The 20,422-nt window shown below is 38.4% G+C and overlaps 6 protein-coding genes across 7 annotated transcripts; 2 read left to right on the top strand and 4 right to left on the bottom strand.

Annotated features, from left to right (window-relative positions):
- Window positions 1-506: 506 nt before the first annotated feature.
- On the bottom strand, window positions 507-3,218 carry alkbh2 (alkB homolog 2, alpha-ketoglutarate dependent dioxygenase). Of its 2 annotated transcripts, none has more exons than XM_042422466.1 (4): window positions 3,132-3,218; window positions 1,562-1,893; window positions 1,283-1,481; window positions 507-1,203 (listed from the first exon to the last, which is right to left on the bottom strand). In XM_042422466.1, exons 2-4 carry the CDS (start codon window positions 1,830-1,832, stop codon window positions 894-896), a joined length of 780 nt encoding a protein of 259 aa, XP_042278400.1. In that variant the 5' UTR covers window positions 1,833-1,893; window positions 3,132-3,218; the 3' UTR covers window positions 507-893. The 2 variants fall into 2 exon arrangements, with proteins under 2 accessions (XP_042278400.1, XP_042278401.1); XM_042422467.1 differs by having other exon boundaries at window positions 2,923-3,163.
- unga (uracil DNA glycosylase a) lies at window positions 2,591-5,407 on the top strand. The gene is made up of 7 exons (XM_042422465.1): window positions 2,591-2,829; window positions 3,170-3,370; window positions 3,454-3,549; window positions 4,284-4,381; window positions 4,496-4,584; window positions 4,675-4,853; window positions 4,947-5,407. Exons 1-7 carry the CDS (start codon window positions 2,731-2,733, stop codon window positions 5,085-5,087), a joined length of 903 nt encoding a protein of 300 aa, XP_042278399.1. The 5' UTR covers window positions 2,591-2,730; the 3' UTR covers window positions 5,088-5,407.
- Window positions 5,408-6,895: 1,488 nt separating this feature from the next.
- Window positions 6,896-9,165, top strand: pxmp2 (peroxisomal membrane protein 2). The gene is made up of 5 exons (XM_042420274.1): window positions 6,896-7,080; window positions 7,534-7,656; window positions 7,941-8,103; window positions 8,504-8,623; window positions 8,731-9,165. Exons 1-5 carry the CDS (start codon window positions 6,971-6,973, stop codon window positions 8,797-8,799), a joined length of 585 nt encoding a protein of 194 aa, XP_042276208.1. The 5' UTR covers window positions 6,896-6,970; the 3' UTR covers window positions 8,800-9,165.
- A 2,330-nt stretch (window positions 9,166-11,495) lies between these two features.
- LOC121903347 (polyubiquitin-like) lies at window positions 11,496-12,859 on the bottom strand. The gene is made up of 2 exons (XM_042420276.1): window positions 12,755-12,859; window positions 11,496-12,654 (listed from the first exon to the last, which is right to left on the bottom strand). Exon 2 carries the CDS (start codon window positions 12,642-12,644, stop codon window positions 12,177-12,179), a length of 468 nt encoding a protein of 155 aa, XP_042276210.1. The 5' UTR covers window positions 12,645-12,654; window positions 12,755-12,859; the 3' UTR covers window positions 11,496-12,176.
- Window positions 12,860-16,173: 3,314 nt separating this feature from the next.
- LOC121903348 (polyubiquitin-like) lies at window positions 16,174-17,301 on the bottom strand. Its single transcript, XM_042420277.1, has 2 exons — window positions 17,035-17,301; window positions 16,174-16,933 (listed from the first exon to the last, which is right to left on the bottom strand). Exon 2 carries the CDS (start codon window positions 16,922-16,924, stop codon window positions 16,460-16,462), a length of 465 nt encoding a protein of 154 aa, XP_042276211.1. The 5' UTR covers window positions 16,925-16,933; window positions 17,035-17,301; the 3' UTR covers window positions 16,174-16,459.
- A 2,183-nt stretch (window positions 17,302-19,484) lies between these two features.
- Window positions 19,485-20,249, bottom strand: LOC121903349 (polyubiquitin-B-like). Its single transcript, XM_042420278.1, has 2 exons — window positions 20,163-20,249; window positions 19,485-20,055 (listed from the first exon to the last, which is right to left on the bottom strand). The coding sequence occupies exon 2, from the start codon at window positions 20,043-20,045 to the stop codon at window positions 19,581-19,583; it is 465 nt and encodes a 154-aa protein (XP_042276212.1). The 5' UTR covers window positions 20,046-20,055; window positions 20,163-20,249; the 3' UTR covers window positions 19,485-19,580.
- Window positions 20,250-20,422: the final 173 nt, after the last annotated feature.

The following is a 20,422-nucleotide window of genomic DNA, read 5'->3' on the forward strand; positions in this document are numbered from 1 at the left end:
TGCAAACCATTGATTTCGGTATATTGATGATGAATTGCAAGATTTGTATCACAGCACCTTCTTGTTCAGTGATGTAAATGTCTTCTGATCAAAGTCTTTCACTTTTCCAGTAAACAACATAATTTCTCTGAGTTAAAGCAATATTTTTTTCAGAATAACAAGTAAAATACATAATATAAAAGAGTAAATTCACAGTCTTTAGTCACACCCTCGGGCTTAGTGTCATTGTTGGCCTTTTCCACTACACCTTTAATCCATCCAAAGTGAAGGGTGACAAACATTACAGCCAAAAAGATGATCTACTGATCATAATTTTTGAAGAAAAATAAATCTCGTCATTTTTTATACATCTGTGAGTCTTCTTTGGAACAGCACACAGTGTTTCTTTCCACCGTGTGGTAAATTTGCAACGACTCCATCATGGTACATAAATAGCTCATTCCAGAGCAACACATACAGCCAAAAGTAGCCTTCATGGTCTTCAGCCAATGAAGTCCAGGCATACCTTAAATTCATTTTATTTTATTCTTTCTTCAGAATTCACACAAACTGCAACACAAAACTTTATCTGATGAAAGTTTACTTGAAGTGGACCTTTAACCTTGAGTTAGTCAGAACTTTTTGGGCATTTTAAACCACTGATTCACTGTAAAATGTGCTTTTTCTCCAGAGTCCCAGTTTACAGTCCTTACTTATTTCACCTTGTGCTGTCATTTAGTCACTCAGTCTGGGTTTTCTACATTAACAAACATTTTATATTTGTGATATTTGTCCATCTGACCAGAGACCTTTGACCAGTAAAGTCTTCCATTCAGCTTAAATTGGGGTCAACACGGTCAAAAGTTTCTTGGCTCCATTGGCCAGGTTTATAATCTCCACCTGGCTATGCTAGCTCATTTCTTGCTCTTCAGTAGGATGTGTCTGAAGGTGAGGTTGATGCGAGGCAGGAGGACCTTCTTGCGAACAGGAAGGCTGTGATACCAGAAAGTGTTGGTCGGTGGGTTCATGAGGAGCAGGCTTCCAGCAGCGAGCTCCAGCTTCACAGGTTCAATCTGTCGGTGGTTCTGTTTCCCCCGAGCATCCCTGTGCCGGAAGATGAAGTCTCGTGCCGCCCCGAGAGAAACGGAGGCGATGGGACAGAGGGGGTCCAGCTCCTTCTCGTCATCACGATGCTCACCCATGTGATCCTGCCCATCTTTGTACCTGGTGGAGAGAAGAACACTTTCAGCAGGGAGTCTAACGTCAAACTGAACTCCGCTGCTTAAATTCAGCCATTCCTCACCTGTTGATCAAGACAAAGTTGAATGTCTGTCCTGTTGTTTTTATGACAGCATCCCGAATGTATTCCAAGGTTGGAGTCCACGGGCAGGCTAAACGTGTCACCCCAGAATAAGTGTAGTTTAGACCTTCATCTCCATATGATGCCTGCTTCCTCGGTATATTGTACACCTTTCCAAACACCTGGACCTTCGCTTCTTCTCCTGGAACAAAAATAGCCAGGATCACTCAACTACACTGCTGCTGCTGGTCATAACTTTACAGAAAAGAAAAGGACTTGTACCTGTTGCGTACACCACTTCCTCTTCCAGCAGTTTAAAAAGGCAGTCTGCTTCCTTCTTGGAGAAGAGCAAAGCGTAGTCACAGTCCAGCCCCTCTGCCTCTATTTTTTGCCAGGGAACAGGATTAGAGAACTCTGCTGAAACTGCATCCTCATCTTCCTCAGCATCCTCCTCCTGCTTCATCCTCTCATCTCTCTTCAGTTTAATCTTCTTTCTTGGACTTCTTGTTGGGGCATCATCAGTGCAAGATCGTTTATTCACAAATGTTTCCATTGCAGAAAGTAACCTGTTGTCTGCGCCGCTCTGAGGAGTTTAATTTTGGGGATTTTTAGACCTGGATGCAAAAGAGAAACAAACATTAACATAGATTTTGACATTTACATAAATGGAAAAAATTATTCTTCAATTTTGTCTGATTTAAGTGGACTGGTTTATTATATTTCTCCTAATATTTCAATTTGTTGAAATATGTTCTGTTTAGCTGTTTTGATCTAAAGACTTATTAGAGTTTGGTCAATGGGTTGCTACAGTTATTTGATTTTCAGTTAATGTGCTGAACATTTTCTTATTTCGTTGATTAATCATTTAGTCTATAATATGTTAGAGAATATTGAAAATGCACACAGGCAACATGTTCCCTGAGCCCAAACTGACACATTAAAACTGCTTGTTCTGTACAACCAACAGTTCAAAATGCAAAAATTAATCATTGTACTATCATATAAGACAAAGGAAAGCAACATATTCTCACGTTTGAAAATCTGGCACCAACATATTTTAGACATTTTTGGCTTGAAAAATGTCTCAAATGATTAATTGGTTAGCAGTAGTTCACAACTAGTTTTAATTCAACAAAGCATTGTACATAACAAAGACCATGACAATAAAACATCATACAGTTTTGAAAAAATGTCTTATTTCTACAATAAAATGTCTTCCAGATGAATGCTAGGTGCTGCAGTCTAGAAAACACCTAGATGCAGAGTGTCTTGAACGGCTCTCAGCTCATTATCATAACTTGCTTTCGTCACTTTGTTTCGGCGCGAAATAGTTTAATATCGGTGAGTTTTGGTGTTCAGAGGAGCCCACCGCTGCTCTGCTCTCGCATTAGCAACTTAGTGAACTTAATTAGTGAACGGACGCTGATATCGCCAAGGTGTTTTTCAACAAAATGATTGGACAGAAAACTATTAACTCGTTTTTTTCGCCTGTCTCGAAAAAGAGGATTTCTGCGGATTTAAATGAAACGGAGAATGATGCCAAAGACTCGGTGAGCTCATTTCTTTAAGACAGTTTCAGCTAATATTAGTCACATGTCTAGCTAATTAAAACACATGGTTGTATATACTTAAATACAACTCACAGTGTGCTTGTAAGAGAATTTAAAACGCTGAGGTTTCGGTCATTTCCCGCGACACAGTCAGCGTAATCCAAGCTGCGTTCACAGCCACCACGGTGTTCTTGATTGTTGTAAAAAAAAAAGTGCTGTGCACAGCTACCACAACATGACAATGTTTGTACTGCACTGTCGACGATTTCTGAAACCAGTTTCTCCGGTTGCTCGCTTCTTACCTGTTGTGTATGTTGCTCAATACACTAAAATTTTGCAGAAGAAGCCGAAGTCCTCGGCGGCGGAGCCAGAGCTGTCCAGGCCGTCTTCCGCTCCTCTGTCCCCGGAGCAGCTGGACAGGATCGCCCGTAACAAGAAAGCCGCGCTTGAGAAACTCGCTTCCGCTCAGACGCCTACTGGGTTCGGGGAGAGCTGGAGGAGAGGACTGTCCGCTGAGTTTGGAAAGACGTATTTCAAACAGGTGAGAGGACGAGTCGTCACACTGCACATGGTGTCGCTCCTGTTTGTTTTGAATTGTTTAACGACTTGACATCTTTTCCACAGCTGATGAGTTTTGTTTCTGGCGAGAGGGAAAGCCACACAGTGTACCCACCTGAAGAACATGTCTTCACATGGACACAGATGTGTGACGTCAAAGATGTGAGTTTCAACAACATTGACTTCAAACTGTAAACTATTCTGGTCAGCTGTATGGTTACAGTTTTATCATATAAAGGCAAAAATGGCCGCAAGCAGCTGTATTAGATCTGCAAGATTTGACAAATTATAACCACTGAATCTGATTCTTTTCTCACTGTTGCCTCAAAACCCTTCATCCTGACAAACTCATGCACTAAACAGACAACAATCCTACACTCTCTGGCAAGAGTTAAAGGATTTAATTTAAAAGTTTCAGTAAACTGGAAAAATATCAGCTACAAGGTTTCTACCTTCAGTCTAAAGATGACAGTTCAGACTCTTAAGAGCTTTCCATTATATTACCATTAAATGGCACTAGGACTGCAATTACATCACTTATTTTCATTATTGATTAATCTGCAGGTTATTTTCTTGATTAACTGGCCCTTAAAATGTCAGAAAATTGTGAGAATTTTCCATCACAACTTTCTGCAACTCAAAGTGACGTCTTGTTTTCTCCGACCAACACTTAAATCTAAAGATAGTTCGTTTACTATTACATGAGAAAGCAGCACATTCTCATAATTGAGAAGCTGTAACCAGAGTAAGTTTGGCATTTTATCTCAGAAAATTAATTTTTGATTACCAATAAAAAAGGCTGATCATTTTCAGTTAGACAACTAATTGGTTAATTGTCTCAGCTGTAATTGTCACAGTTGCCTCACAGTAATATCCTTTTCTGTCTCCATCTGCAGGTCAAAGTGGTGATTCTTGGCCAGGATCCGTATCACGGTCCTAAGCAAGCACATGGATTGTGCTTCAGTGTTAAAAGACCAGTACCTCCTCCACCAAGGTAAACCTAACGTGTCGGCAAGCTGCTTAACTTGGACTAGTCTTCTTCTAAATTCCAAATCAGGCAGTACTGATTAATCTGTGTTTTATATACTTGTCACTTCCTGGTTTCCAGTTTGGAGAACATGTACAAAGAACTGGTCTCGGACATCGAAGGTTTTCAGCACCCTGGACACGGAGACCTAACCGGATGGGCCAAACAAGGTACTTTTTCAAAAGCAGTCTGTGTGAAACACAAAAGAGCTGTCAGGCATCAACAAATCTGCCATCTTCATCTGTGACCTTGTTCATCAGGTGTGTTATTGCTCAACGCTGTGCTGACGGTCCGAGCGCACCAGGCCAACTCCCACAAAGACAAAGGCTGGGAGACCTTCACTGACGCTGTGGTGCAATGGCTCAGCAACAGCCGCGAAGGCCTCGTCTTCATGCTGTGGGGATCATATGCTCAGAAGAAAGGAGCTGCAATTGATAGGGTGAGTTTACACAGTTTTAAGAAAAACAAACACTTTGAACCAATTCTTTTTATGTTTTTAATGAATCTAAGTTTCTGTGCTCTCGGTTTGTAGAAACGCCACCACGTCCTGCAGGCTGTGCATCCTTCTCCCTTGTCTGCTCATCGTGGGTTCTTTGGGTGCAGGCATTTCTCAAAGGCCAATGAGCTGCTGAAGAAATCTGGAAAGTCTCCTGTGAACTGGAAGGCACTTTAAGTTGTTATGAATGTCAGCTTTTCTAACGTATGTTGATTAACTACAGACCAAAACCTACTAATAAGCTTTTCCCAGTTTCCTGTTTCAGCAACAATATGCACAGAGTTTTCTTTATGGAAGAGTTTGTGCTTTACGTTGAATGTTCTTGAAAGGCTTTTCCTCAAACTGTTAGGATATATATTAGTATCATCTGCATTTCTTGTCAGTTTCAACATTGTAAATATGTTTGTGTACACTGTTGGCTTTTTTTTCTTTTAGAACTTTTTTAAAAAACCTTTTTTACTGAAACGTTGGCTACATTAAAGTGGTTCTAAAAAGTGGATGTTGTAGTTTTTAATGTCTCAATACTTATAAAGTTTGCTCAGTGCAGTCTGATCTAATAAAAGCTCACTTTCTCAGACACAAACAATACAGTAGGTGCTGTCAATGTTTCACAGCAGAATCTCAGGGCTTTCTGCAGTTTTTGTGAGTAAATGAAACAACAATAAAGAAGTTAATAGATAAGGTACTTAAGGTGCTGTGGAAGTAGAGGGACAAAAACAAACGTGTGATTAGTAACATTAATATTGTTTGCATTCCATTAAGTAACCTGTTATTGAACATGTTGCCTCACTGCCACATCTAAATCGAGTGAGGTGGTGATTAATGTTTTAATTAGTTTCACCTGTGTTTTTTGTGCATGACAAGTTGATATGTTTGCCATTTCTGCCAGGTCTATGGAGTTATTAGAAGTCAATGTGCTATGCATTCATTAACAAGCCAAAAACAAATACACTTTTTGGTATGTGATGACACTTTCAGGTCTGTCTCACAGTTGCAGATCTAGCTGATATACTTATTATATATAGATATTATATATCTATTATATCATAGATCTAGAAATAGACTGCTTGCTGAATTCAGTGTTTTCAGTACCAACTTGGTACAACAGATACAAGTATCTGTGTTGCATGTTGCAAGTAATGTTCAGTGTTGATGAAAACCAGCATGTTTTACCTAATGTGATGAAGTTGATACATCTATGTATAGGCCCGCTGAATAAAAGCAAGTAAATAGAAATAAGCATTAAAGGACCCTGCACACCTGCACAGGTGTTATTCTGGTTGATAAGACACATTTGTGGGTGTATATAGAGACCCTTAATTATAGGGTTTTTGGGTGTTTAGTAGCTGACATTTATTTTCATGTTTCTCTGTCTACTCTGCAAATCAGTTTCCTCTCGGCCATAATTAAAAACTTATTTAGACCCTATGATACAATTTCTAGTAGGAACATTGAGTCCTCAATAAATAGAAACAGATTGAAACAACAGCAAGGCTACAATAACGATATGCAAACGATTTTTTAAAAGTATAAATATATAAATAAAAATAAAATATCTTTACACTACAAGAGTCAATGTATTGAGATCCAATTAGATTTCAATACATACCTAAACATTGTACCGTAAATCATTTATATATATTGAGACCCTACCAATGAATCACACAGATGACCCATGTGGTGGCAAAAATAATTAAATAAATAAATAAAAACACAAACACTAGTAAACTGCGACATTTGATTGATTTGACATTGATTTGACAGTTTTGTATTGGCTGGTGTGTTTCCCTCTCCTACATTCATTGTGCATTTTATCACAATCTTACATTACTACTCGACATGTCAGCATTTCATACCAGAATAGATAGATAAAAGATAAATAAATTAACGTTCAATGAGCAAATGTCCATGATTGGCTGGCTTTGGTCTTGACGTCGACGTCAGGGCGTGGCTCCACCACGGACGCAGTGACGTCGGCGGAAGCCTGGCAGAGTTCCTATTCAACTTCGACCCTCATCTGTTTTTGTATCAGTGATGTTTGTGCTGTTAAAGAAGTAACAATGCCTGTTGCGAGTTTACCAGTTCGTGACGCGCCTTTTCATTTCCGGTTACTGCAGCAGTATCTGCTTCTCCTGAAGAAATATCCAATTCTTACCAAGTCTGTAACGAGGTCTGTAGCTTTGTCACTGCCTTCGTTTGGTCTGTTGATGCTCTGCAGCCTGGTGCTTTATTTGCTACTGTCGTGTTTCCTCAGTTTGACAGTTAATAGACAAGATTTCTCAATTACTGAAAAAGCCAAACAATTGCAGCTAATTCAATTAAGTCACTGTTTGCCATATTTTTTAATGCCATGTGGTTATTTGTGGATAGTTCTTGCTCGTTGACTTCAAAGTGTTTCTTTGATCACTTTGTTTGCACTGACCACACACTGGCCTCTTGTCTCAGCTGTTTGGCTTTAGCCAATCAGCATCTGCCTGCAGAACCTCCCCTATTAAATGACCCTGACACATTAAATAGTTATTATAAATGACACTATGTTTTTATTTTAGCAGAGAACCATAAAATGAATCTACCTGTTGCATGTTATGATACAGTTGTGTTTGTGTGTCCTTGATATTTTCAGTGGCATCCTCTCGGCTTTAGGAAATCTTCTGTCTCAGATTGTGGAGGCAAGAAAAAAGGCCAGAAATGGAGGCTTGGCCAGTGAGATTGATGCAGCTGGAGCGGCACGCTATGCCATTTATGGGTGAGACTCTATACAGAAAGAAAACTGACGATTTATGTTCTTTTTTAATGGCACATCTACAATTACAACATGAATATAATAGTGTGTTCCGGTAACTGTAAAACATATCAACTGTGGTGCAACATAATTACTTCATTGATAGCAAAGAGAGAACATGTGTTCCCTGTTATAATCTGTGTATCTTAAAACTGACCTCCTGCCTACACATGAGCTGTTTGCCGCACATTCAAAAAGTCATGTTTTCTTTTTTGGTGGTTTATGTTACACCTTGTTGTCTATTTTAGGTTAATAATTACAGGACCGGTGAGCCATTACTTTTACCAGCTGATGGAGGTGTGGATGCCCAGCACAGACCCATACTGTATAGTCAAACGTCTGCTATTGGATCGGCTTTTTTTTGCCCCTGGCTTTCTGCTGCTTTTCTACTTTGTTATGAACATCCTGGAGGTGGGTCATCTCAGACACTTAGCCTCCAAATCACCTCAATTAAAGGGGCACTCAAGTCAAAAGTCACAATTTGGTATTACACCTCTGTAAAGTTTGGAGAGATTTTTAAAGAAGGAATAGTCAAATTGCTGAACTTGAAATCATTTTCCATTATGTCCTCCCTGTCTGGTTAATGTCCATATCTCTCAAACTCTATCCCAGTTTGTAACACTTGTTTTCTGTTATAACTTGTGTACTTCCCATGACTAGTAAACAGATTTTTGAGTGTCCCTTTAAATATAATTTACTGCCACTCATGTAATGTTTTAACCTGAAACATTTTTATATGGACAAAAGATGTTGTACAAAATTGCACATGTAATGTAAACATAAATATAAAGTCATTCTAATCTGTTCTCAGGCTAAAGGGTGGGAAGACTTTGAAAAGAAGATGAGAAGAAGTTACTGGACTGCTTTGAAGATGAACTGGAAAGTTTGGACTCCCTTCCAGTTCATCAATATCAACTTTGTGCCTGTTCAGGTATGAATTTCACCGGCATGATGTCATCAAACACATGAGTCAGATACTCACACCTCTTGTAATCTTCTTTTGTCTGCATGTGTTTCTTTGTCTGTTTTTGCTTTCAGTTCCGTGTGCTGTTTGCCAACATGATCGCCTTATTCTGGTACGCCTACCTTGCATCGGTGAGGAAATGAAGCCTCCCAAGATTTCTTCACGGGAAACGAATCTGGAGGAAAAGTCTTCTTCACTGTGTTCATTTCTCTGGCTTGTGAATGCCGGAGAACCGAGATACTATAAACTGTTCCTAATCTGGACAATAATTTTCACATACGGTAGCTCCTCTGATTAACGTCAAACAAACCTGTTCACTAAGTTTTAATATGCTGCTTTGATATTTTGGATACATGACTGTTTTAATAACAGAACTGAATAAATGTAGTTTATAATTAACTTTTTTTTACAGAACACTGTCAAAATCTGGTGTAACAGTGAACCTTGAATTATTTTACTGAGACTCTTTTAAATGTTGGAATAATGTAAAATGTATACAGTATATTCAATACTAAAGTCTTCTAGTGGTTTGTGGTCTGGCAATAAACAGGACACACATCCAACAAGAGGGTGGAGGAAGGTACGTACAGTAGTGGATCAGTACTCAGATCCTCTACTTAAGTAAAAGTACCAATACAGAAATGCAAAAATACTCCATTTAAAGTAAAAATCCTACATGAAACATCTTATTTAAGTAAAAGTACAAATGCATTAACAGCAAAATGTAGTTAAAGTATTAATGTAAAGGTAGTGGTCTGGTCCCTGTAACTGATATATTATTACATATAACATGACATATGTGGTCTTAATTCAGGGTGACAGACAGACATCAGTCATTCACAACAGGTGCAGATTCCAACAACATTTTGAGAAAAACTCTCTACAGAAACTGTCTCTGTGGGTGACTTGTTGGTGCTGCAGGAGCTCTGTGATTTCCCAGCAGCCTTCAGTCTGGTGGATGAGCGCGGCTGGTATCATCTGCACAGGGCGGCGGTTCAACATCTGGTCCTGCTCCTGGTCACAGTGTTGTACAGTGGATAAGAGGTCCAAACTTTTACTTCATAGTCAAGAGGTGAAAAAAACAGAGCAGCTGCTGTTAATGATGCAGGTTTAAATTTGACCCTTAAAAAGTCATTTCAGTTTATCTCCGCCTGCGGCTCAGTGCAGATCCAGAAGAAAAGAGAGTGACTGAGGGAGGGAGGACTGTTGTGGAAAGATAAAGACTCTTCAGTCTAGATCTCCGTGTGCCACAAACAGTCTCATTTTATTGAAGCCTCAAGGGAAGAAGGAAACGCACAGCTCTACACAACAAGACTCGCTTTCAATTCTCCCAACTCTGGGTTGGCAGTTGTATCAATTTATGCCCTTTGATTAGAGATTCCCTGACGTCACCGGTTACTCCTTACTCATACATCAGAGATAAGATGGGGATTACCTTGAAACTAAGAAGATTCATTGTCTTACACAGGACCCCGGAGGACACATGTATTTCAAGCTTGACCTTTCTTCTCCTAAAAGGGCTACATTGTAAATTGTACTTGAGTTTCATTCAGGTTACTTACTTGAACTTGTGAAAAAAATTAAACAAGATCAATCAATAACCTTATATATTTTTGGCTCACATTCCTTCCCTTTGACACTACGTGCCAACAGTCTACCTGAGAAATGTCACTTTGGTCATTGTGTGTACAATTTACACACAGATCAGTGAAGATGCTTAAAACATTAATAGTGACTGAAGATTAAATGCTGGTGGCATCTTCATCATCCTCACTATCATTCATTGATGGAAGAAGTATTCAGATCCTAGCATGCTATCCTAGAAGTACCAATACAGCAACGTAAAAATACTCCACTACAAGTAAAAGTCCTGCATGAAATCCTACATAAAGTACATAAACATTAGCAGCAACATGTAGTTAAAGTATTGCAGTAAAAGTCGTGGTTTGGTCCCTCTGACTGATATATTATTATATATGACATCATTAGATTATTAATACTGAAGCATCAGTGTTAGAACAGCATGTTACTGTTGTAGCTGCTGGAGGTGGAGCTAGTTTCAACTACTTAATATACAGCTAGCTAGTTTAGTCCAGTGGTTCCCAAACATAGGGGTCGGGCCCCTCCAAAGGGTCACCAGATAAATCTAAGGGGTTATCTAAGGGTTATCTAAGGTTTGACATTAACTTCTTGAGGCACTTGTCCTTCAGACAAGTACATTTAACCTTTCACTTGTCTAGGCACAAAAGTCACTTGTCTGGGTAAAAATGACAATAATTAACTTTTTTCATTTTGTTTGCAAATGCAGAATTCAGACAAACAAACAGTTTAAAGCATCCAAACAGTGCCAACATGTAAATGATTCAATTTATGAATTTTTTTGAAGCCATTACTTCTCTGTTAATGATCTTTTCATTTGATCTTGAATTGCGAAGCACTTTGTGAAGTCTGTTAGGTAAATAAATATAAATATATTTAAATATTAACAATATAGCCTCATCGACGATAGATGGACTAATCAGTCTCTATCTTAAAAGTAAATCTTGATTCTCACACTGTCTCTCTGGTCCTTAATACAGATCAATGTTTGTAATATAACAAAATATCAAAACTGACTCATGGGGAATTAATTTGCTCAAACTTAAAGCCAAATCAAGACAACAGTTTGACTTAAAGATAAATCAGCATTTTATGTTTCCTAATAACTGAAACTGTCTGTCAGTTTTAGTGCTGTGTTTACAACAGATACTGAGGTCAACAACCATATAACAGCTTGAGAAAACATCATGTTATTAGAGTTGTTGCGTAGTATTAGTGTCTGTAATAAAATATCCGGATGTCCATTTATAGCAGATTTTAATCTTGATCTTTGACTTGGACAAACAGATTGTGCTTTTAAAAATATATACAGAACAGAAATTCATCTTTCTTTACTTTCTACTAGTTTTTCTTTCAACACCATGATATCCTGCAACTCTTCCTCACTTCTGTCTCCTCTCTCCTGATTCCTTCACTCACTCTGGAAATATAAAAAGTTCTTCCGTTTAAAAGTCTTACAGAGCATGAAGCAGAACTGTCACTTGTATGGTGTTAATTACAGTAATTGCGGACAAACGACACACAGTAGGAATACATCAGCAGTCAAGTTATCCAAACTATCAGCTACATTAACATTACTGTAATGTAAAGCAGAAACAACACTAATGTCAATTTAACAAACTTTAGCTACACTCAAGAGTTTTTGCTACACTGAGCTACTTTCCAATACTGTGTACAATAAATAGAAAGACACCTGTGAATTTTACAGAGATGACTTTATTTAAGCAGTTAACATGATTAATACAAAAAAATAACATAAATTATGAAGCCAAAACAGAAGCAGGAATGAGACACATTGAGGAATGTATAGAATTTTTGAAAAAACAATAAAAAAATAGTTAATTTTAAATATTTGCTCGTCATTTATATTAAATATAAGAATCTATATTAATCTTCTGATACCGGCAGAGTGAAAGTGTCCTCAGCCTCCTCTCAGACGCAGAGTCATGTTGATGGTACTATGTTCTATGACGTTGTAGTCCGCCAGTCTCCCGGTCGACATCTCTCTTCCTTGGTGAATGAGCCTCTGCTGGTCCGCCGGAACCCCCTCTCTACTCTCGACCTTGAGCTTGAAGTTCTTCACAGTCTCGTCGGGTTTGATGTCATAGGTGCTCACCGTCCCCTTTTCGTTTCTGAGGAACACCTGGATGGTAGCGGGCTGGGTCACCAGCAGAGACACCTGGCAGCCAGAGTGCAGACCGTAGGAGCGGATGGTCCTGGAGTCGTCGCTGAGAGTTATTATCTGCCCGTTGACGAAGGTCAGCTTCTGGCTCTCAGGTGCAAATCCCAGTTTCTGATGGATGAGTGTTTTCAGAAATCCCACCGTAGAGTCCGGATGCACGTTCAGGTTCAGGGAAGTCCCGTTCAGCATAATTATTCTTATATCCATGATAAGTGGCCTGAAAATAGATTTTTAAATAAGTTCACTCTCTATACAACTGTGTTCAAAGAGTTATTTCAGTTTATTTAATCACAACATTAATAAAGCGAGCTTCTTACCTTGTGATCACTTCTCGAGTCGGTGAAAAACTTTGAAGTCTTCAGACGGTGCACGTAAACAGATGCTCAGCTGTAGATGTGCTGCAAGGTTCAGCTCACAGCAGGTTTTATAGGCTGCCTCAGCAGTGACGTCACCGTTGTTTAAGATTCGTTTTCCCTTCTTTTATTTACTTTCTGTTTCCATTCTCCAAACATGACTCTGCCGGAATGGTTGCAATGTTTTGATCATTACTATGCAACTTTGCCTCAAGCAAACCTTATAATACCTCACTTGTGTTCATCAGAGTTGTTGACAATATGAGGAGATGTGATACAGGTTTGATGAGCATATCTATGGACACGCAGTATTCATGTTTACGGTTAGCGACAGCAAAATGAATTATATAAGTCCCACATCAGTGCTGGTCACTCGTTGACATGCAAGAGCTGAGAAATGAGAAATGTACTTTTCTCTGTAAGTGCATTTTAATGCACTGTGCGGCTAACTGCTCTTTCTTTCTTTCTTCTTTTTTTGGTTTTTGTTTTGTTTTTTTCTCTTTGGATTTATATGTTTTTATCATTTTTTAAAGGGATTTTTTTTTTTTTTTTTTTTTTTTTTTAGATATACAGTATATCTTTAGCCTGTCTGTTGTTGCACTGCTGTGGGCTTGGAGGGACGGCATTTTGTTTTTTTGTGTATGCAAATACACAAGAAAATGACAATAAACTAAATGTCAGGCTGTGTCATCATAAACTAAATGGGCCCTCTGACAGGTGACATCACTCTCTTACCCAAACTTAATGCACCTTTTTACTGTCTTTGAAACCAACCTTCACCCAAAGTAAACAGAGGTGAGGCAGAACAGAAACAACTGTTTGGTTTATAAGCAATGGCATATTTGTAGGAGACCTTTGGATGGATTGATTATGTAAGCGTATATCATCAGATGAATTGTGACTAATAAACACGTCACAGTCTATTTTTAGTCACTTATATGATTTTAGAAATGTTTGTGATGGAAACAAAACAGAAAGAGACAGAAAAGATTTAATTTATTACAGTTGAACATTACTAGAATGAAAATAGGACACATATAGATTATAATTTAAATCAAAACAAGGCTCCTGCATTGCTCTGAATATTCACGACACAACTACTCACTCACCATTTTCTTAAAATCAAGACTGAAACTACAGAGAGATTTTAAACTCAGCCGTCAGATGTAACTGAAAAACAAAATTTAAATACACAACCAGCAGCTTTTTATTCTCCCTTGAATGTGTAAAACATTTACTTGACAAAACTTTGTTGTTGACAATATACACAAGAAGAGATGTGACCATAGACTGTATAAAATGATGTAACACAGGCTGGGTGAACATGTCTGAACACGCAGAATTCATGTTAAATGTTGTTTTGAACTATTAGGCCCTGCAGGGGGCGTCAGGCTGTGTCATCATAAACTAACTGAGTCCTCTGACGAGTGACATCATTCTCTAACCAGGACTTAAAGAACCTTTTTACTGTCTTTGAAACCTACCTTCACCCAAAGTGAGCTCGTGAGCAGAAACAGCTGTTTGGTTTATAAGCAATGGCATATTTGTAGGAGACCTTTGGACGGATTGATTATGTGAGCATAAATCAGGATTGTCCAGTTCTGACTGATCATCAGACAAACTGACTGATAAACACGTCACAGTCTATTTTTAGCCACTTGTATGATTTTTGAAATGTTTGTGAGGGAAACAAAACAGAAAGAGACAGAAAATATTTTATTTATTACAGTCGAACATTACTAGAATGAAAATTGGACACATGTAGATTACAATTTAAATCAAAACAAGTTTCTTGCATCGCTCTGAATATTCACGACACAACTACTCACTCACCATTTTTTAAAAATCAAGACTGAAACTACAGAGAGATTTTAAACTCAGCTGTCAAATGAAACTGAAAATCAAATTTTAAATACATAACCAGCAGCTTTTTATTCTCCTTTGAATGTGTAAAACATTTACTTGACAAAACTTTTCTCCAGTTCTTTTGAGCTGCACATAAGCAGGAAAGTGACAATCTGGGCTTCAGCTGACAGATCTGACACATACTGTAGTTCTTGGAGGTCATATCAACTCTCAAAATGTAAGATTAGTCATAAATATCAAGAACAAACTTCAGGATCTTCTGTTTGTTTTAGCAAGGCAGCGTTCTCCTCTCTCTTAGATATTTGAATATTTCCTGTGGTAAGAACATAAATAAGAGATAAGGATCTATTTACCTTACCTTTGCAAACAAAACTGTGGCTGGTGAGACTGACATGCCTCTTATTTGACCTTTGACCTTTTGTAATCTCTGCCGTTAATAAGCCATTTTGTGTTGTTGTCATCATTTATTGGTACTTAAGGCTTTCAACTAAATATATAAAATTTAATATGAATTTTAAGGCATTAGGTCCTCCTGCCTACACATGAGCTGCTGGCAGCAAATTTAGAAACTAAAGTTTATTTTTTTTTGGTGGTTTATATTATGCCTTGTTGTCTATTTCAGGTTGTTCATTACTGGACCAGTGAGCTGTTACTTTTACCAGCTGATGAAGGTGTGGATGCCCATGTGGATGAGATTTTTAAAGAGAGAATAGTCAAAGTTGCTGCAGAATAAATATCAGGACTTTAAGCCCATAATATGAATCAGGCTGAAACAACTCTGGATCCTACACTTCCCACAATGCAACTTAATATCATCTTCCATTAGACCCTCCCTGCCTAGTAAATGCCCATTTCTTCAGTCTGTACCACTAGTTTTCAGTTATAAACAGTGCACTCACCATGACTAGTAGGCTGAATTTGATGTAAAATTGATGGAGTGTCCCTTTAAAAAAGATTTACTGCCACTTATGTAATATTTTAACCTGAAAGCTTTAATGAAACCACTTGTAATTTTCATTTGTCTGTAGTTTAGGTGTGTGTTTGTCTGTTCTGAGTGCTGTTTGACAACATGGTCGACTTATTTTGGTTCGTCTACCTTGCATCAGTGAGGCATGAAGCCTTTCGGGATTTCTTTACAGTGTCTTTGGTGTACTTATGAATACCAGAGAACCCAGATAATACAACCAGGTTGTTTAGTGTACTACTGTATACCTGTTTCTAATCTGGACAATAGTTTCACATATAGTATCTCCTCTGATTAACTCCTAAAACCTGTTCAATTAGTTTTAATATGCTGCTTTGATATTCTTGAGATGCGTTCTTAATAAAAGAAGAAAATAAATGCAGTTTATAGTAAACTTTCAATGATATGATTGAGATAGTCACTTGTAAATATTGGAATAATGTAAATTTTAAAAATGCAATGTATGCCAGTTTTGTTACATCTTGTGGTTGTGAACAGGATGCAGCTTCACTCATGTAGCTTTATCAAGACACAGGAAATGTAAAGAGATGTGTTCACATTTGGGGATTTATTTATTTTTTGTAACAGTTCTCAGTTAACATAATCAAACCATGTTGTTATTGTCCATTTAAAACGGTAAAAATTGTTCCTTGTATTGTCAAAACAAAACTACACAGACAGTAAAACATGTTTTTTAACACATACACCTTATTGATCGACTAAGCATTGTTTTTTCAAAAGTAACAATAAGAGTAAATAAACAAGTTATTTGGTCCTCATTCACTCAGAATTAAATAATATATATTAACCCTCTCATACATCAGCAAGGTGAAGTGTCCTCAGCCCCCTCTCAGACGCAGAGTCATGTCGATGGTACTATGTTCTCTGACGTTGTAGTCTGCCAGTTTACCATCCATCATATCTCTGCCCTCATGCACCAGTCTGAACTGGTCGTTCTGGACCTTCTCTCTGCTCTCGACCCTGCGCCTGAAGTTGCTGACAGTCTCGTCGGGTTTAATTTCATAGGTCTTTGTCGCCCCGTCTTTTCTGAGGAACACCTGGATGGGAGCCGGCTGGGTCACCAGCAGAGACACCTGGCAGCCGGAGTGCAGACCGTAGGAGCGGATGGTCTTGGAGTCGTCGCTGAGAGTCGTCATCTGCCCGTTGACGAAGGTCAGCTTCTGGCTCTCAGGTGCAAATCCCAGTTTCTGATGGATGAGTGTTTTCAGAGATCCCACCGTAGAGTCCGGATGCACGCTCAGGCTCAGGGAAGTCCCGTTCAGCATAATTATTCTTATATCCATGATAGTGGCCTGAAAATAGATTTTTAAAATAAGTTCACTCTCTATACAACTGTGTTCAATGAGTTATTTCAGTTTATTTAATCACAACATTAATAAAGCGAGCTTCCTACCTTGTGATCACTTCTCGAGTCGGTGAAAAACTTAAAGTCTTCAGACGGTGCACGTAAACAGATGCTCAGCTGTAGATGTGCTGCACGTTTCAGCTCACAGCAGGTTTTATAGGCTCCCTCAGCAGTGACGTCACCGTTGTTTGAGATTCGTTTCTCCTTCTTTTATTTACTTTCTGTTTCTATTCTCCAAACATGACTCTGCTGGAGTGATGCAATGTTTTGATCATTACTATGAAACTTTGCCTCAAGCAAACCTTATAATGCCTCACTTGTGTTCATCAGAGTTGTTGACAATATACACAAGAAGAGATGTGACCATAGACTGTATGTATAAAAGGATGTGACACAGGCTGGGTGAACATGTCTGGACATGCAGCATTCATGTTAAATGATGTTTTGAAGTATTAGGCCCTGCAGGGGGCGTCAGGCTTTGTCATCATAAACTAATTGAGTCCTCTGACGAGTGACATTATTCTCTAACCAGGACTTAAAGAACTACTTGCTGCCCCCTGTATTAAATTATTGTCTTTATACAACAAGAACTGTAACAATGAGTAAAATCATCACATCCATGTATAACTTCTAATCACCTGACACCAACATGCCTCTTATTTGACGTTTGACCTTTGGTAATCTCTGCTGTCAATGTGCCATCTTGTGTTGTTGTCATCATTTATTGGCAGTCACACTTAAGGCTTTCAACCAAATATTTGAAAATTTAACATGAATTTTAAGGCATTATGTCATCCCGCCTACACATGAGCTGCTGGCAGCAAATTTAGAAAGTAAAGTTTATTTTTCTGGTAGTTTATATAATGCTTGATAAGATAAGAGATAAGATAACTTTATTGTTACTGTACAAGTATAATGAAATGTCGTTTGGAGCAAGCCTATAGATGACTAATTAAGAATAAAAACTATATAAAAAAGTAGAGACACTGTACAGTTCAAAAAATATAAAATATATAAGAATGAAATACTGTATATAAACTGAATAAAAAAGTAAAATATTCGATACTAGGAGCAAGTTGAGCTAGTAGTGCAGCAAACTGGAGTCACAGTAGTTGAAGTATAATACAGTCAGTTTCAGTACAAACAGTTGCACATGATGCTTTGTTGTCTATTTCAGGTTGTTCATTACAGGACCGGTGAGCCGTTACTTTTACCAGCTGATGGAGGTGTGGATGCTCAGCACAGACCCATACTGTATAGTCAAACGTCTGCTATTGGATCGGCTTTTTTTGCCCCTGGCTTTCTGCTGCTTTTCTACTTTGTTATGAACATCCTGGAGGTGGGTCATCTCAGACACTGAGCCCCCTAATCACCTCAATTAAAGGGGCACTCCAGTAATTTGATATTGCACCTCTATATAGTTTGGGAGGATTTTTAAAGAAAGAATAGTTAAAATTGCTCCAGCAGAAATATCAGGACTTAAAGGCTGTAGTATGAATCTGGCTGAAACAACTCTGGATCCTACACTTCCCACAATGCAACTTGAAATCATTTTCCATTATGTCCTCCCTGCCTGGTTAATGTCCATATCTCTCAAACGCCATGCCCCCAGTTTGTACCATTGGTTTCTCTTATAACTTGTGTACGTCCCATGACTAGTAAACAGATTTTTGAGTGTCCCTTTAAATATGATTTACTGCCACTCATGTAATGTTTTAACCTGAAACATTTTTATATGGACAAAAGATGTTTTACAAAATTGCACATGTAATGTAAACATAAATATAAACTCATTCTAATTCAACTGCTTTGAAGATGAACTGGAAAGTTTGGACTCCCTCCCAGTTCATCAATATCAACTTTGTGCCTGTTCAGGTATGCATTTCACCAGCGTGCTGTCGTCAAACACATGAGTCAGATACTGACACCTCTGGTAAGTTTCTGCGTTTTTTTTTGCTTTCAGTTCTGAGTGCTGTTTGACAACATGATCGTCTTATTCTGGTTCGTCTACCTTGCGTCAGTGAGGAATTAAGCCTTCCAGGATTTCTTCACAGTGTCTTTGGTGTACTTATGAATACCAGAGAACCCAGATAATACAACCAGGTTGTTTAGTGTACTACTGTATACCTGTTTCTAATCTGGACAATAGTTTCACATACAGTATCTCCTCTGATTAACTCCTAAAACCTGTTCAATGAGTTTTAATATGCTGCTTTGATATTCTGGATACATGACTATGTTTTAATAACAGAAAATAATACATGCAGTTTATAGTAAACTTTGACTTATATGATTGAAATAGTCATTTTTAAATATTGGAATAATGTACATTTTAAATATGCAATGTGTGTCGGTTTTGTTACTTGTGGTTGAACAGGATCCACTCATAGAGCTTTAGAAAGACAAAAAATGAGAGACATGTTCACATTCAGGACTTTATTTTATTTTTTAACAGTTCACATTTAATGTAATCATAAATATTTTTGCATTGTTTTTCAAAAAGAACAGTAAATAAACAAGTTATTTGGTCCTCATTCATTCAGAATTAAATAATATATATTAACCCTCTGATACATCAGCAAGGTGAAGTGTCCTCAGCCCCCTCTCAGACGCAGAGTCATGTCGATGGTGCTATGTTGTCTGACGTTGTAGTCTGCCAGTTTACCATCCATCATATCTCTGCCCTCATGCACCAGTCTGAACTGGTCGTTCTGGACCTTCTCTCTGCTCTCGACCCTGCGCCTGAAGTTGCTGACAGTCTCGTTGGGTTTAATTTCATAGGTTTTTGTCACCCCGTCTTTTCTGAGGAACACCTGGATGGGAGCGGGCTGGGTCACCAGCAGAGACACCTGGCAGCCAGAGTGCAGACCGTAGGAGCTGATAGTCCTGGAGTCGTCATCGAGAGTTATCTTCTTTCCATTGACAAAGGTCAGCTTCTGGCTCTCAGGTGCACATTGCAGTTCCCTCTGGATGAGTGTTTTCAGAGATCCCACTGTGTCTGCTGGATTCACCCTCAGATTCAGGGAAGTCCCACCCAGCATAGTGATGATTATATCCATGATAAGTGACCTGAAAGTATATTTTGAAATAAGTTCACTCTCTCTAAAAAAAAAAACTCTTTTCAAAAAATGATCACAGTCTATTTAATCACAACATTGATAAAGAGAGCTTCCTACCTTGTTATCACTTGTTGAGTTAGTGGAAAGCTTGAAGTCTTCAGACAGTTACAGGTAAACAGATGCTGAGCTGCAGATGTGCCGCAGGTTTCAGCTCACAGCAGGTTTTATAGGCTGCCTCAGCTGATCAGCACAGTCACCTGGAAGATTCGTTTTCCCTTCTCCACCTTGATTACTTTCGGTTTCTATTCTGCTATATGCATGTTTGTAATATTTTGATCATTACTAAACACGCCCCAAACACATTTATGATTGTACTA

Source organism: Thunnus maccoyii, chromosome 9, assembly GCF_910596095.1.
Source record: "Thunnus maccoyii chromosome 9, fThuMac1.1, whole genome shotgun sequence".
Taxonomy (NCBI): Eukaryota; Metazoa; Chordata; class Actinopteri; order Scombriformes; family Scombridae; genus Thunnus; species Thunnus maccoyii.

Excerpts from the sequence above, each read along its gene's own strand:
- alkbh2 (XM_042422466.1), bottom strand. The coding sequence starts at position 1,832 with ATGGAAACATTTGTGAATAAACGATCTTGCACTGATGATGCCCCAACA. Across the intron at positions 1,482-1,561 it reads GGAAGTGGTGTACGCAACAG|GAGAAGAAGCGAAGGTCCAG; the intron begins GTACAAGTCCTT and ends TTTTTGTTCCAG. Across the intron at positions 1,204-1,282 it reads AACTTTGTCTTGATCAACAG|GTACAAAGATGGGCAGGATC; the intron begins GTGAGGAATGGC and ends TCTCTCCACCAG.
- pxmp2 (XM_042420274.1), top strand. The coding sequence starts at position 6,971 with ATGCCTGTTGCGAGTTTACCAGTTCGTGACGCGCCTTTTCATTTCCGG. Across the intron at positions 8,104-8,503 it reads TTGTTATGAACATCCTGGAG|GCTAAAGGGTGGGAAGACTT; the intron begins GTGGGTCATCTC and ends ATCTGTTCTCAG. Across the intron at positions 8,624-8,730 it reads TCAACTTTGTGCCTGTTCAG|TTCCGTGTGCTGTTTGCCAA; the intron begins GTATGAATTTCA and ends TTTTGCTTTCAG.
- LOC121903347 (XM_042420276.1), bottom strand. The coding sequence starts at position 12,644 with ATGGATATAAGAATAATTATGCTGAACGGGACTTCCCTGAACCTGAAC.
- LOC121903349 (XM_042420278.1), bottom strand. The coding sequence starts at position 20,045 with ATGGATATAATCATCACTATGCTGGGTGGGACTTCCCTGAATCTGAGG.
- unga (XM_042422465.1), top strand. The coding sequence starts at position 2,731 with ATGATTGGACAGAAAACTATTAACTCGTTTTTTTCGCCTGTCTCGAAA. Across the intron at positions 3,371-3,453 it reads GAAAGACGTATTTCAAACAG|CTGATGAGTTTTGTTTCTGG; the intron begins GTGAGAGGACGA and ends TCTTTTCCACAG. Across the intron at positions 4,382-4,495 it reads CCAGTACCTCCTCCACCAAG|TTTGGAGAACATGTACAAAG; the intron begins GTAAACCTAACG and ends CCTGGTTTCCAG.
- LOC121903348 (XM_042420277.1), bottom strand. The coding sequence starts at position 16,924 with ATGGATATAAGAATAATTATGCTGAACGGGACTTCCCTGAGCCTGAGC.